This window comes from Onychostruthus taczanowskii, unplaced genomic scaffold (genome assembly GCF_017590055.1).
Source record: "Onychostruthus taczanowskii isolate IOZ18803 unplaced genomic scaffold, ASM1759005v1 scaffold2, whole genome shotgun sequence".
Classification (NCBI taxonomy): domain Eukaryota; kingdom Metazoa; phylum Chordata; class Aves; order Passeriformes; family Passeridae; genus Onychostruthus; species Onychostruthus taczanowskii.
The window spans coordinates 16,246,554-16,262,834 of NW_024499239.1; the positions used below are offsets into that span (position 1 = coordinate 16,246,554).

Sequence of the window (16,281 nt, forward strand, 5' to 3'; positions counted from 1 at the left end):
CGCCGCCCCCGCCGCCGCCCCCTCAGCAGCCGCCGCCGCTGCCGGGGGCCGGGGCCGGCGCGGGGGGCGGCGCGGCCGAACCCGAGCTGGTCTCCATGATCGTTAACCACCTCAAGAGCCAGGGGCTCTTCGACCAGTTCCGCCGCGACTGCTTGGCCGACGTGGACACCAAGGTGCGGGCGGGCGGGACCGGAGACACGGCGGGCTCCCAGCGCCCCGGGCTCTGGCAGGTCGGGGACGGGCCTGGCCCGGGGCAGCGCGCTCGGCGGTGCGGAGCGAAGCCGGAGCCCCGCGTGCGGCGGGGAGCGCGGGCTGGCCGGCCGTGCGGGCACGGGCATACGCACCTGGTTCGCGCAGGGTCCGGCGGGGCAGCGTTTAACGCGCTGCCCGTGCCGCGGGGCACCGGCTGCGCCTGCACTGCACCGGGGGGTCCGACGGGGCTCCCTGCTGTACCAGCCTGGCCGCCGGGAGGATAACCAGCCGCTTACATGATCCTTCCAGACCAACGTCTCTGCTGTTGCTTTCTAGCCTGCCTACCAGAATTTGAGACAGCGCGTTGACAACTTTGTTTCCAACCATTTGGCAACTCATACCTGGAGTCCTCATCTCAATAAGAACCAGCTGAGAAATAACATTAGGCAGCAGGTGCTCAAGTAAGTGACAGCTCTGGGATTTCTCTGAACATGGCCGTGTACTGTGATAGGTGACAAAGGATCTGGGTCAATGTAAAGTAAGTTGCTTTCTTCAGAGAAAGCTCTGAAGAAGTTGGGTTGTTTTTCCCTCACAGTGTTTTAAATGTAATACTACTGGAGGTAGTAATTCAGCATCAGTATTAGTCAGAATTAGACTAAAGATGTTCTTTGATCCAAGTTCATGGCGGGGGTGGGGGGGAAACCTCGATTTTGACTTGAGATGTAACCCCCTAGCTAAAGGCTACCTTTACTTTTTCTTTTAAGGGAGTTGTTAATGAAATTGCAATTATCATTTGTAGATCTGAGGAGAAACATTTCACCGACTAAACTCTGCAAAGTATAAAGCTAAAGTCACAAAATAGAAAAACGGATTTAAATTTAGCTGGACAGAGAAGAGGTTTTAAGAACTGGTGTTGTGTTAAAATTATGTCAGACACTTTAACATGTATTACATTATTTCATGAAGGTTCCTCCAGTCTTTCTTCTCAAATTTTAGACTCACAAGAAACATTAGGAAATGTCTTCAAAGTGCCATGAGTTTGGCCATTAAATTGGGTCAAACCACGGATTTGGGAACAAACTTAATCACTTGTGCTGTGGTGGAGGACTGTTTGGTTTGTAGGGAGGGGAGCAGCCGTTCTTTCTTGTTAAAGAGGCAATGATGACAAGACGTGGCGTATGTTGCACAGAAGACTACAGGGGTCTAAAGAGATAAGCTTCATAGCTGTGGGGTTTTTTTCTGTTTTATTTTACTGAAGATTAAATGTGTTCTCTAAAGCTGCAGAACTTGCCATCTAACACTGGGCAGAAACTTAGGGTAGTGATGAGTGGTTTACTAGTTTTTTATGCCTCGTGCTATCTATAATTCATCTTTTATTTTGCTGTGGTAATTGCTAATACAAGGTTTCCTCTAATTTTTTTTTCCAAAATATGGTTTTTGCGGTTTGATAGCACTTGTAAGTTTAACACTAACGATGTAACAACAGGCTGCTTGTTGTATTAATTCCATGTGCTTGGATTGTTTTGTTTCTCTAGCACGTTTTTTCTTATGGGTAAGGCACAGGCTAAGTGCATAGCTATGGGAATGCTCAGAAAACATCGGTGTTTCATTGGAGCACATCTAAATTATCATATTTCATTAGTATGTTCTTAAAAACTAATTTTTCCTACTAATTTATGTAACTTTGTTCCAGGTCTGGAATGTTGGAATCAGGAATTGACAGAATTATTTCTCAGGTTGTGGACCCAAAGATCAACCACACGTTCAGACCTCAGGTGGAAAAAGCTGTCCATGAATTTTTAGCCACATTGAATCACAAAGAGGAGGCTGGCCCCAGTACATCTCCAAGTGAGGAGAAAGCAGATGTTTCTGTTACAGTACAAGGTATTCCACTATTTCTCTGAGCAGTCTATTAACAAAAGAATGGGTTTTGAGAGAGCAGAATCATTGACTAGGTTTTCTGCTACCATAACGTTGTTAGTATCAGGATTAGCAAGCTGAGCTGCAGACAGCATGCCAGATCACTTGTCTCTTACTCTGTGTGTAAAGGTGGAAAGCACAAGACATGTCACACTGTCATGACCATGTCACTCTTTCACTTCTGCTTGAGATTATGAGGGATCAGTTTATGGTGGGGAGAAAAGTTGGTCTCAGTATTATAGGATCAGATAAGACATAGAGCTGTAAGAGAAGAATGATGCAATTTTATTGTCTGTCAGTAGAGATTAAAGATTTCTTTAAGAGGCAGTTACCTGTGCAATTGCTGTGTGTCGTAAAATTGGGATGGCTAAGGTTCTAATATTACCTGTATTAACTCCTAAACACTCCTGCAGGTGATTGTCCCTTCTTTCCTGTTCTAAGAGACTCCACAGCCATCTATCTATTTGTAGCCTTTATTTAAATCCAAGCCTTTTTCCTGTGAGGCCCACTTCCTTTAAAATGGGTTAACAAGCCAGCTGCAGTTCTCAGCTGCAGTTAATGCTTAGTTGTCCATCTTCAGAGCTGGTTCTAAAATGATAGAAAAGTGATAAGGTATTTCTGATAGTCCTGTTGTTATGTAGTCAGTATGCTGAGTCAATTTTTCATGACATTTATGGAGATATTAGAGGTGTGAGCTACTGACTTCCTCTTGCGGTGTATATACATATATATACATAGAGTGTATATTATATGTATAGAATTTTAGCCAGGGTCATCATGCTACTGAGGATGTTGGTAAAATTGAACAAGGGCTGTGTTCAGATGTCCCTTCCATTGACAATCCTCACTTTCTGTAGGCAGAGCTCAGAAGCAGTGGTGTGTCACAGAGCTGAATGGATCTCTAGTAATCATATGGTGCTTGGTGTAGGAATGTCTTGGAGATTTTTGTTTGCTTCTTTTTTTTTAGCCAAAATCTCTCAAGGCCAAAATTAGTCAAATATTTTAGTTAGGTATATGTATTTTGTAGAGAGTGCTTATTTTGTTTCTTTTCACATGTTTAACCTTCTGTCAGAACAGAATTATGGAAACCAGGGTGAAGTAAAACTCTGTTCTTTCTTATTATTCAAGGTGTCTCTGCTACAACTCCAAGTGCTAATGTAGCTAGTGATGCAATGTCCATTTTGGAAACAATAACTTCTCTTAATCAAGAAGCAAGTGCTGCCAGGGCTTCAACAGAGACCTCCAATCCCAAGAACAATGACAAAGTTTCTAAAAAACTCTCATCTCAGCAGAGTGTGGATGGTAGCACTGATAAAGAGAGAAATGCAGAGGACTTGTCAGACAAAGAGAAAGCAATTTGTGACCCTTCTGGAGAAGGGGCTGAAGCACTTGCAAAGTGTGAAGATTTAAATGAGCTTCCCTGCCAAAGTGAAGAAATAAAAAATTCAGCAAAGGATACTAATACGTTTACATGTAAAGATATTCAACAGGAAAGTGAAGATGTAAAGAGTAAATTATTGGAGAAATCTGACAAGAAACCAGAGAGCAGTGAAAGAAGAAAAGAAAAGAAGGAAAAGCTTGATAAGAAATCTGATCATTCAAAGAAAAGTGATGATACTACAAAGTCAAAAGAAGAAAAGCAAGCAAAAGAGTCAGAACAAGTGAAACATTTAGTTACAGAAAAAAATAGCAATAAACATAAAACAACTGAAAGCACTAAAGAAGGTATGGTGTGGGCAATGCCCTTCCTCAAAAATGGATAAGGAGTGAGGTTTTTAAGTTCATTCAGGAGTTGAATCAGTATATTTGGAATGTAAGTTTTCTGCTAGTTCTGGAAAACTGGTCTGCTAATGACAATTGGATTTGATCCATCTCTCTTAGCTGAGGTACCTGAATTAGGAGTCAGATTACTTTTGATTTCTCACGTATGTGATTGGTCATCTTAATATGGCAAGTTCTCTCAACAATTTCAGTCCTCGTTTAAAGTTTATACTTCTACCTCAGAGTGATTTTTGTTTTGAATAAACCAGACTTAGCCTGATTATTTCATTACAGTGTTACAATTTTGTTTTCTTATTTCTAATTCTTAATATAGTTTTGTTTTCAGTGACAAAATTGATGTTTTGGTAGGAAAAGTGTAAGAGACTCAGTGTGCTGCCTTACAGCTCTTTGTTTTTACTTTTTCCTTTGCAAGAAAATATGTTAATAGACTCAGATATGGATGTACTCAGTGACATCACGGTCAGCTCTGTCCATACCAGTGACCTTTCTTCCTTTGAAGAGGAGAGCGAAGAGGAGCCTGTAATTTCTGACAGTACTGAAGAGGGGGAGATCACATCAGGTATAAAATAATTACATTGTTAATGAGCAATAAGGAGTATGTAATGCTTTTGTTGAGTGTACCATGTCATAAATTTGAGGATTTGCAATATTGTACCTACCTGTAAGAGAGGCTTTGAATGTGAACTGGCTAATATTTGTGCAGTTGCAAAAGATGAGGAGTGGACTTACTTTTTGAATATTTTTATTCATATAATATAGTATATTCTAAACATTGTAAATCTTTTTTTATGCTACAGTATTACATAGGTGAGAAAAGCACTTAATGGTGAATGTCACTGTTCTGCAGGATTTCTTTCCCTCCAGCTGCCATGAACTTGGAATAACACTGGAGTGCTTTGTGATCCCAGCGTAGTGGTTGTAGCTGACTTTGTAGATCAGGTTAGGTTTAGAGCTTTAGGATTCAGGAGCTTGGCCACAGTAGAAAGAACAGGAATGGATCTAGCTTTAAAAGTTCAGAAACGCCAAGTTGTTTCACTGACTGTGTTGCCTTTTGTGTTCTCCCTGTGTAGTACAGACTTCAGACTCTGATTTCTGTAGTTAATAAAACTTTCCACTTTATAGTGCAGAATGTCTTAGCACCTGAATGAGTTCTGTCTGGTATGCTCACAACCTACCTTTTCTGGTCTAAAAATATAATTTAGAAGCACTGAATCATTTGTGTATTCTCTGGCTTTAGTCTTACTTTGAAACATGGCAGATTGTGTTCAGTTATGACTAAATATTTATGAAATGAAGGCAAGCCTTAAGTATGTTTGATGAATACGAATAATTTGTACAGTACTGCACTATTTCTAGTAATACTGATAAAACTGGATTAATTTATTTTTACTCGATTAATACTTAGGTATGTGCAACCAACAGTGTGTTTTGTGTATGTATTTCAGTAAGCCAACTAGTTTTTATGTACTCAAATACTGTACTGTTTTCTTTGGTGTGGAAAGAATTAGATTTTAATACATAGCAGAAATTATATTGACTTCTCATGCATAGCTAACTCCTAAATACTATGTGTAAAGGGGCAGTGGAATTAGAGGCAAGAGGAATAAGCCCAGTTGTCGTATCCTGGTTTATTACTGGTCTTGTCATGCAGTTTTTTGGCTGAATTATGTACACAGACACATCAATGCACTTTTGATTTTTTCATAATCCAGTGATATTTTGATACTAAGGATTTAATTTAACTGTTTCTGGTTTTAGAGTAAATAATGGTGGATACGCTTTGAGTAGCTTTGCCCTCGCTAAAGCTTTGTTGAAAGCACTGCCCCAATTTATCATTATATCTCTACACTCACCAACCTTTCCTTAGATGAAGAGGAGAAGAACAGTCAAAGTAAGACGAAGCCCCATGCGAATGAGCTGAGTGATGGGAAAGCCAAGCCCGTTCGCCACGCTTATGTTCGCAAGCCTTTCCTGTACTCCAAGTACTTCAGTGACTCTGATGATGAGAGAACTGTAGAGCAGCGCCGGCAGTCCATTGTGAGTTCGGGTTTTGCTACTGCTCACACTCTGGCCCCAAAACTTTTTAGAGCAGAAACTCCACTGCTGTTTTGGTGGTGGTTTGTGCAGGGAGAGTCTTCAGTTTCTTCTTCCTTCAGGGTTTTTTTTAAATCTTGTACTACAGCTGCCCTTTCTTCAGGTTTCCATCAGTATGGCATGATCTGCTTTCCAGTGCAGGACTTTGCTCTGCTGGTTATAGTTTGAAGGCTCCTGGCAGTGAAAGCAATGACAGAGTTTTCCGTCTCCTTCCCCTCCCCCCAAAATACTGTGACAATTTGGATGAAAAAAGTAGCCCATATCTACCTGCAGCCTGCCTTCAGCAGGATTTTTTGGTAGATCAGGCTTGTGTAGAGTACTGCAGGCTACTTCATTACCCCAGCTCTTTACAAATGTAGTCCTTGCTGACCATGAAATCAGTAGTTTGTAGCAAGTCTGCAGCTGCTGAGAATGAAAACAGAGATTTAAGCATGTGCACTCTGTTCTGTGGCAGAAGGGCCAGCACAGAGAAGAGGGAGCAGCAGTTATATTAGATTTTTTGTTAGCCAGATACATATAATAAATATGTATATATTGTATGTACATACTGATAAAACATATGTTCTTTGAGAAGGTTGCATAGCTTCAGTCTGCAGTGTTGAGCAGCAAGGAAATTCTGGAACTCAGCTAATTTAACTTCACAAAAATATTAGAGGATTCCATTAACTTTTATATGATTTTGAAGGTGTATTTGTTTTAGTTTTCCTTAAGCTACAGTGTTCTGTTTTCTGTGGGGTTTAGACTTATATTTGTAGTCAAAGAATGGTCTTTCACCTAATAATAAATTGTTTTCCTTGGTTTTGTATCTCTAGGCCAAAGAAAAAGAAGAGAGACTCCTCAGAAGACGAATTAACAGAGAGAGACTTGAAGAAAAACGTAAACAGAAGGCTGCAGAAAAGACAAAATCCCTAAAAACTGGAAATCAGAATGCTAAAGGTATGAGAAGAAAAGTTGTGAGTAGCCCACACCACCCTGCTCTTGCTTACCCTCTGTAGGAAAAAAACATTCAGCTTTGAATAATGGTCATATAGGGCTATAGTCATTTCCTTCCCTTAATAACCAACATATCAGCAGTGATGTCACAGAAAAAATAATGCAAAGAATTAATGCAGAATTTCTTCTTCACTTTTTCATATATCCATTTTACTGCTTAAGTTGGATTAACACCTAAGTGCTATTCTCTGCTACGCCTTAGTGCTCTCTGTACTGCTTTCTGTCACGTTTATAGCTGAAACACTAATATAATGATGTGTATGTATTTCACCATTTGTGTATTATTTTAGGAAAAAGTGGCTTGCAATCAGAAGAACCTTCATCAAAAAGTCTAGAGTCAAAAACACCTGGTACCAGCATTAAGGATGTGCTTAAAGAGCAGAAATTTTTGGAAAAAAAAGTGGCCCTGAGCAGAAAAAGAAAAAGAGATTCAAGGTATTTGTGTATTTGCTCAAAAGGACTTAATGTTTTGAATATTCATTTTTGCAGATTGGAAAGGTTCTTTTCAACTTTGTGCTTAACCTTATCCATTTAAACAGTTTTTTCTTAAAATATTTTCATAGTATTGTTACTAATAAGCATGAAATGTTTCGGCTCAGATTGCAGTAGCAGTCTTTGTGGTTTTTCTTGGAATGGTAATAAAGGCATGAGAAAGGTGCACAAACATGTAAAAGCTCTCCAAATAGGCAAGTCAGGTTGGCTTCATCTTTCGATAGATGTTTCATGTAGATATGTGTCTTTGTACATAAGTGTCTCTATATAGGTAAATATGGGGCAAGGAGAACTTTTACCCATTTTACAGGGACAACAACAATAGTAATGTCATACTAATACCCCTTAAAAGCACTGGTATTCAGGGTATTTTTGAAGCTGATGTATATAATTTTAGAAGAGAAAAAAACCTGGGTGCATAGGTTAGTTAGAAGTTGCTTGAGCATGCTCTGTATTTTTAGTGAGCATTTCTCTCTTGCATTCAGCTTTGAAAGTGGAAAGTTTGGAAAGTAGTGTTAGGCTGGTACCAATTAATTCTTTGTTAAATTGTCCAAATACCTGTTGCAGGCATGCTGAAGAGAGCTGCAGAAAGAAAAATGATCCATCTGAAGAAGATTCTAAAGAAATGCAAAAGACAAATGAGGTAGGTGTCTCTTAAGTATAAATCTGACAATCTTCCTTTTAATTCTGATAGTACTCTCTCATATGTCCGCACCAAACTGCATATAATTGCATTCGTTCTCACTCACAAGTTTTTCCCTGCCTGTTCCTTCGGTTGTGTTAGTGATCTGACATCACTGTAGTAATGTTTTCTGAATTCCAGTAGCCACTGAAATGTGGTCTGTGTATTCAGTGCTGGTGCATGTTGTAATAGAACCTGAGATGCAGTTTGAGCCCTAATCTATGAAGCATGCTGGGTTTTTAAAAAGAGCAGTGTCCTTTATGTGCAAAGACTTGAGCTTAATCTGTTTTAACTTCTCACTGGAAAGTTAAAGGGAAACTGACTGTGCTCCAAACACAAAAGGAAAGAAAATTTTTGTGGTGAGCATTTTATGAATAACATTGTTTAAATTAAAAAAGGTGGGAGTAGAAGTTCAAGTAGAAGTCTAGATGTATCTTTTATAGGTTGTGGTGTGTTGTTTAGTTTCAGATTTTTAGTTAGTTTTGTTTTACCAGACAGCATAATAGCTATTTAAAGTAGCTTACAGAGTATTTGAAATTGATTGTCTATTCAAAAACCTTTTAAAGTCATTCTAGAAAAATTACCTTATGAAGAAAAAATCATCAAGTTCAGACAGCTTAAGGATAACTTCTTCTGCTTTTGATTTTTCTACTATAGCAGATAGCTGAAAAGAAAATGGCAATTTTCATTTCCTGGCTAAAATGAATTTTTATTACAATGTTAAGTGTATTCCCTAGTGTATTCAGGTTTTTTCAATAATTTGTACTTGCCAGTTATGCTCAGGCACATAAGTGAGGGAACTGTGTAATGTGTACTTATATATATTAAAAAAATCTCTTTTGTAGACCTGTGAAAAAAATTCTTCCAAAGAATTGAAGCACAATCATGGAAAAAATGAAATCTGTAAACAACTTAGAAGACTTTCAGAATGGGGGCATTCAGCTGAGGAAAGCAAAAGTGATTGTAAGGCAGAAAAAGAACATAAAAGAAAAACTTCCACTTCTCTTCAGGCTGAAGGAGCTCAGCAGGACAGCGAAACAAAGGATCCAAAAAAACAACTGGATAAAGCAGAAGTCAATACTGAAGAACCACAGAAGCAGAAATCCATATCTAAGAATGAAAAACATCCCAGAAAAGATACTGACACAGATATTCAACATATGAGAAATTCTGCCAAAAAAGAAGCCAAGTCTTACAGAGATAAAAATGAAAAGGAAAGAACTGCTTTAGAAGATAAATTTCCTTTAAAGCACAAATATAAAGGAGATGGTATTCACAAGTCAGGTGAAGATGTTGAACTTCATTCATTTGAGCGAAGTTTGAAAGGAGAGGATGGTGGCCAGAAACATAATCAACAAATAAAGGTTTCCTCTGATGACAAATGTGAAAGAAAAAGTAAACACCGAAGTGAACGGAAAGTATCAGTAACAGGGAAAGATGGTAAAAACCCTTCTGAATCAACCTTAAAAGCTGAAGAATTGCTGCGGAAAGAAAACAAAAAGGACAGGCATCTCTCAACAGACAAACCAAGAGCAGAATGCAAGACCAAAAGGTCTTTGAGTGATTCTAAGCCACAGAAGGATTCCCTAAGTGCCTCAAAGCAACCTGGTTCAGCATCACACAGAAGGAGTGAAAGCTACTCAGAAGATAGACATGAAATAGAATCAACTAACTCTGATAGTAATGTAAAACTTGAAGATGGTGTTCATAAAGATAGACGAAGATCTAAGAGCCTTGCAGAAGACAAGATTTTATTGAAGTCCAAGTCAAAGAGTCATAGTAAACAGTTCAAAGCATCTGAAACAGAATTACAGGAATTAACAAAACAAGACACTGGACAGAAACTATACAAAGATAAGAGCATGGATGACAATGATTCAGATAAACAGCACAAGTCCAGGAATGAAGATAAAAGTTTGGAAGAGAGTGGTGCTGAGTTTCAGCTTGCAAGTGGCCCACAATCAACTCAGGGATCACAAAAAGACTTTAGTCACAGAGTTAAGTTACATTCTGGAGAAAAAGGGACAGTAAAAGAGAAATACAGAGGTGATAAAGATTTAAGTAATTCCAAACTAGAAAGAAGGTTCTCTGCTGAAAGTCATAAAAGCAGAAACTTAAAGCACAGCAACAAGGAAATAAAGAAGAAGGAAGAGAGCATCAAATTGGAAGATAAAGATACTAAAGAAATGGATAGTGGGCATGAAAGATTATCTAATGTCACAATGGCAGTGGATAAAAAACAAAGCAAGAAGGTATCCTGTGAAAATAGAAAAGGCAGTATATCAAACCAAGATTTACTTAAGGAGGAAAAGCAATCAACTGGCACAACTGAAAGCAGCCAGGTTCCAGCCCCTCAAAAGGCAGCTATAAATAATGATGACTTACATGCTGGTCATGAGGAAGAGCTGATTGAACTCGATTTGAAAAAAACAAAAGCACAGGAAGCATCTAACGTTGATGGAAAAAACATTCAAAACTCTCTCCAAGCCACAGATGCCAAGTGTGCAGTAAAACAAAAAGGATCTCGTTCTATCTCAAATAAGGAGTTAAAACACAGTTTGGCAGGTCCTGAAGCTTGTGAATCACAGTTTCTGCCTGCAGCTGAAAAAACTGTTGAACAAGAAGATACTTCTAATAAACAAGTTGGTGCCTTAGACCCTCTGTCCAAAAAAGCTTCCATGGCTCAAGGTCCCAGTAAACAAGGGGCTTATAAAACAAATATTGTGTGTGAAACAAGTGGTAGAACCTTAAAGAATGCATCCACTAGGGATCAGGCTTCAAAAGATAGCAGAAGACCAAAGAATTTAAAAACTGTGATAAATTCTAATTCAGATGATGTTCCTTTAGCAATTAATTCTTCAAGAGAAGATGCTGCTGATGCCAAGTCCATGGATATGGAGATCTCAGATTCTTTAGGTACCGTGTCTAAAGAATGCCACAATTCAGATGGGACTTCCTTATTAGAAGATGCTTTGCCTTTGAAGAATGATACAGCACAGGTTGTATATGTGGAGCAAGACCATGTAGTGCCAAGTTCTGTCATGAAAGCTGATGGTGACGACACCATCATGGCAAACAGTATGGAAAAAGTTAATGAGGTGTCCCGGCCTGATGAACAGGCAGTGGAAGACAGTACAGCCGGGTTACATAGGCGAGAAGATTGCAATGAAGCAGCAAAGTCAGAAAGCTCTCAAAATAGGAAGTTGAGAAGAAAAGAGGAAAACTTGATGTCTGGCATAACTGAAGATCATGGAAATGTAACAACAAAAGAACTTACCCCAAGAAGAAAAGGAAGAGACTGCTTGAATATAGATCCTTCCACAAAGGGAGAAAGAAGCTCAATGATGGATAGTGTGGAAAAGAACAAGGTGCATAACACAGATGATATGATCCAGTCTTCCTCTGTTTTAGTGCCTGAAGGAGGTCCTGAGGAAAGTTTCAAAGGCTCTGTTACAGCCAATGGGCAAGAAGGAACTAATGTGGTTGGCATGGAAGACAAAAATGAAAGCAGTGCTGTAGGTACCAGTGCAGGAAGTAGTAAACTTAGTTTGTTGTATAGCAGCCTACAAAAAACTCCTGCCAGCGTGATAGGAACTAGCACAGAAAAGATCATTGAGAGCACTGCAATGGCAACTAGTACAGGAGGAGAAGGAGCTGAGGGTACGTCACATTCTGGAAAGGATGGTGATGCTACAACCACTTGCTCAGAAGAAAGTGAGGTGACAGTAATCTGCACAAGCATAGAAGCTGATGAAGGTTTCACAACAGGCATATGGGTAAAACCTAGTGAGGACTGCAGTTTTGTCACAGGAGCAGATATTGGTGACTGTACTGTTGCAGCAGCGGAAGAAGGTGGTGGCAGTGTTGTCACTGAAGGATTAGCAGAAAGTGAAAGCTTCCTAACAAGTACAGAAGGAGAAGAAAATGGTGACTGTACCATGGTTGATGCAGAAGAAGGGGGTAAGGATTCAGTGAACCCAAGTGGAGTAGAAATTGAAGACAGTGTAAACAGTGCTGGGACAGAAGAAAAAGATGATGCTGTGACTAGCGCAGGCTCCGAAGAAAAGCAAAAGACCTCAGCTTGTGTGGATATAGGCAAATTTGAAAGTTCTGTGTCCTGCTTAGGTGAAATGGAGAGTGATGGAGCTGTAACTAGTGCCGGGACAGAAACAGGTGAAGGGTCAACAACTGGTGATAATTCAGGTGAATTTAGGGGCAATGTGACAGCTGGCCAAGTAAAAGAACATGAAGGTACTGTGACTTGCACAGGTGCAGAAGAAAGAGGTCATAACTTCATCATCTGCTCGGTGACTGGTACGGATACCCAAGGAGAAAACACTGTAACTGGTGCATGTGTTGCAGTGGTCACAGAGAACGGTGCCACAGCTGGAACTAGTAGTGACAAATCTGAGGATACTGTAACTGGTGAAAGTGCAGTGACCAGCACAGGCATAACCCCAGAAGATGATGCTGAAATTTCAGCAGTCTGTACAGGGCTAGAAGACAGCAACGAGGGATTTGTAGTTTGTTTAGAAACTGAAAAATGTGAAAGTCTAATGGACAGTACAAGGGCAAAGGAAGAAGCCAGTATCACTACAGTCAGTGTAGGTCTGTGTGATGATGAAGGTTTTGTGACTAGTACAGGCTCAAAAGAAGAGGATGAAGAAGGTGAGGACATTGTGACCAGTACAGGAAGAGGAAATGAAGAAAATGAGCATGCTTCTACTTGTACAGGAGTGGAAAGTGAAAATGCACTAATTTGTATAGGTGCAGAAGAAGGTGAAAGTTCCATTATCTGTATAGTTGCTGAGCAAATGGAAGCTGAGTCAGGAGTGGCTGGCACAGATGTAAATAAGCTTACTGTTGACAGCATGACAAGTGCAGAGAAAGGAGCTTATTGTGGCACAGACTGCAGAAATTATAAAGGCATTGTTGAAAGCAGCGTGACCAGTGCAAGTGCTGCAGACGAGGGTGCCTTAGCTGCACAGACAGGAAAGCGTGAAGGTACCTTGCTTCCCTCAGATGCTGGGGAATGTGAGGGTCCCATGACTAGTGCTATGGCAGTGCAAGATAAGACACAGTCTGCTGCTGAAGACAAACATGAGAATGCCATGACTTTCTTTGACAGCAGAAGACTTGATGCCTCTATAAGCAGTGCAGTTCCGAAGAAGGATGAGACTTCTCTTACTCCTGCTGACAGAGAAGTAAAGGTAAAAGGTGATGCCATCTCTACCAGCACAGTGGAAGATGCTCCTTTACATTCAGCCACAGATGCTGAAGAAGGTCTACTTGCTGTTGCAAGAGTAAATGAAAGTGGGGAAAACTCTATGATCTTAACAGACACTGAAGACACAGTGCCTATGCCAAGCACAGCTACAGAGTTTAAAGAGTGTGTGAATACTTCCAGCAGTAAGCAGGAGAAAGACGAGTGCACTATGATTTCCACCAGTGTTGTGGAGGAATTTGAGACTCCAATGTCAAGTGCAGCTGTTGAATATGATGGTCAGCTCCCCTCTGTGAAAACAGAAGAAATAAATGAGAATACTATTGTATCTGTAGATATGGAGGTATATGAGGTTCCCATGCCTAGTGAATCCAGCATGGGTGGAGATGAAAACGGTGGTGATGGAAGTCACCCAACTGCTAGTGGGAAGGAAGAAAAGGATGAGTGTGCTATGATTTCCACAAGTGTTGTGGAAGAACAAGTAATCCTAATGTCAAGTGAAGTCACAGAAGAGGTGATTCAGCACATCTCAGACACGGAGTCAAAGAATGAAACGCTAATGATCTCTACAAGTACAGCAGAATGTTTTGAAGCTCCTATGTCTAGTGTAGCTGTGCAAGATGAAAACAAACTCACTGCTTCAGAAACAGAGGGAAGATACGAAGCTGCTATGATCACTACTAGCATGACAGAAGAATGTGAGATAGTCCTGATCAGTGCAGCACCACAAGCTGAAAGTCAGCTCATTGTAGCAGGAGATGAAGGTGCTATTCTCTCTCCAAATGCATCAGAGGAATGCAGGGTGGTGGAGGCCACTGCAACTGTAGATGAACAATTTGGACTAACTGCTTTCAATGCAGATGGGAAAAGCAAAGGTTCTGTGATTTTTGTGGGAGAATGTGGAGCTCCTGTGCTAGGAGTTGCAACTGACAGTGAAGATCAACACACTGCTTCAAATATAGAAGATAAGGAGGAGGGAGCAGTGATCACTCTGAGCACAATGGAAGAATGTGATAGTCTCTTCACCTTCACAGTCATAGAAGAAAGTCCACTTGCTGCTGAGAGTACAGAAGTAAAAGACAAAAGTGAAGAAATTTTTAATACTGCTAACCAGATTGAATGCATCCTTTCAACTACAGACCCAGAAAAAAGCACGAATTCTTTGCTTGTTATTGGTAGAGAGAGCAAGACACATGAGAGTGGGGTGAGGACAGAATCAGCAGCATCTCAGGGCACAGTAGACAGTGAAATCACAGAAAGTGATGAAAATGCAGTGAACCTCATGAGTGTAGATGAGGGCCTTTGTGTGGAGATTAGTACGGAGACTGCTGAGAGTCCTTCCCCAGAGGCAGGTGAGGATGATGAGCAAGCAGATGTTTTGCAGGAGGATGTTACATCGGAACTTTCCAGTACGGTTTCAGAAGCAGCGAAAGAGAGTGAAGCTGTAAAGAATGTGAACTATAAATTAAATTCAAACGTACTACTGGAAAGTGACTTACCTGAAATAAGGACTCCCCTGCCTAAGACACAGGCTCTTCCCTTAGTTTCTGCAGATGAAGTGACTGTAAACACCAACCATGGTGAAGTAACAATAGAAGCAGAACTAGGGAAGAAAAGGGACCTCACATCGTTGCATGTAGAAAAGCTATATGACAGTGATGACAAAACCAACTTGGTCAAAACAGGTGATACTGGCACTGAAATTACTTTTCAGAAAAGTAATGCAACCTTTAATTCAGGTGAGGATTTCTTTTTTTTAATTCTTTATAAGTTGTCAAACAGATGCATTTTGCCGTTATAGTTAGAAATAACTTGTACTGTTGAAATATATATACGTCACTTCTTTGATAGTTGCAAAATGGCTGTTAATACACTTAAGAAGAATTGGTGACAAATAAATAAGCATGTGATTCTGGGCAAACAAGACCAACTGAGTGCAGTTACCCGAGCTGTGTTGGAAAAAAAATATTACAGTGCAAGAAATTACTAAAAGACATTGTCAGCCAATATATGAAGTTGTTTGTAAGGGGAAATTATTGTGGAGGTACATATGGATTTTGTTATTAATGTGTTATGAAATTCAAAAAGTTTTTTAGGAAAGAGGATGCATTTCATTTTGAAATATGTTCATCATTTTAGAAAGGTAACTTCATAATAACTTTGAAGGTTGAGATTGGCCGTCCTTAGTCATAACTGCAGATTTTCTCTGGGTTGTTATTTAGTGGTCGTGTTCTGATTCACTGTATTACACTTAATTTTGTCTTATAAATACACTTGAAATGGTTCTGCTTTGTGTTACAAAGGAATCAGACAGTTATCCTAAATAAGTATCTTAAGTGAGCAATAGATGTCTATTTTAAATAGAAAATGGCATTATTTTCTATATTCATACTCTGTATCCAGATCTATTTTTCTACACTAACAATTGAAGTGAATCTGCATGGTTGCTGGTTCCTAAAATACAGTGTAATGAACATGCTACTATTTTTGACCTTGCATCTCTTTAACCTTCTGAAGTCGCTGAAGCACCAATTTTTCTAAACATTAATGAATTCTGGAGATGCTGTAATGAAGTCAAATATTATAAATTTTGGAGAAATTAAACTGTAGAAAAATACGCCACAGGAAGTGGAGTGATGCTGATCAAGTACTATTTTTTGCATTTTTTCCTTCTCATGTCTGTCCTTGCTATAATTTTTCTTTAAAAATGTATAATGCGTGTTTAGGTCCAGTTTATTAAAGGCTGACTTTATTCTCCAGTTTTAATGACATTTGGGTTGAGAAAGCTGTCTCTACAGATTTTGGGATTTTTGGAATTTTTGTAGGAAAGGTGCTGGTTTAGTAAGCTTGAAAAATGTTATTTTCTGTTTATACAAGAGGCAAATGAGCCATGAAAGTGTAA

General features: G+C 39.7%; 1 protein-coding gene across 1 annotated transcript in view; it reads left to right on the plus strand.

The window, feature by feature from the left end:
- Positions 1 to 6: 6 nt before the first annotated feature.
- The window catches only part of BOD1L1 (biorientation of chromosomes in cell division 1 like 1), a 36,231-nt gene continuing 19,956 nt past the window's right edge, over positions 7 to 16,281 (plus strand). The window contains exons 1-10 of the mRNA XM_041402468.1: positions 7 to 173; positions 529 to 653; positions 1,886 to 2,076; positions 3,241 to 3,837; positions 4,307 to 4,453; positions 5,762 to 5,931; positions 6,801 to 6,924; positions 7,272 to 7,416; positions 8,041 to 8,116; positions 9,001 to 15,118. Coding sequence (XP_041258402.1) covers positions 96 to 173; positions 529 to 653; positions 1,886 to 2,076; positions 3,241 to 3,837; positions 4,307 to 4,453; positions 5,762 to 5,931; positions 6,801 to 6,924; positions 7,272 to 7,416; positions 8,041 to 8,116; positions 9,001 to 15,118 — 7,771 coding nt within the window. The 5' untranslated portion in view covers positions 7 to 95. The remainder of the gene's footprint in view (positions 174 to 528; positions 654 to 1,885; positions 2,077 to 3,240; positions 3,838 to 4,306; positions 4,454 to 5,761; positions 5,932 to 6,800; positions 6,925 to 7,271; positions 7,417 to 8,040; positions 8,117 to 9,000; positions 15,119 to 16,281) is intronic.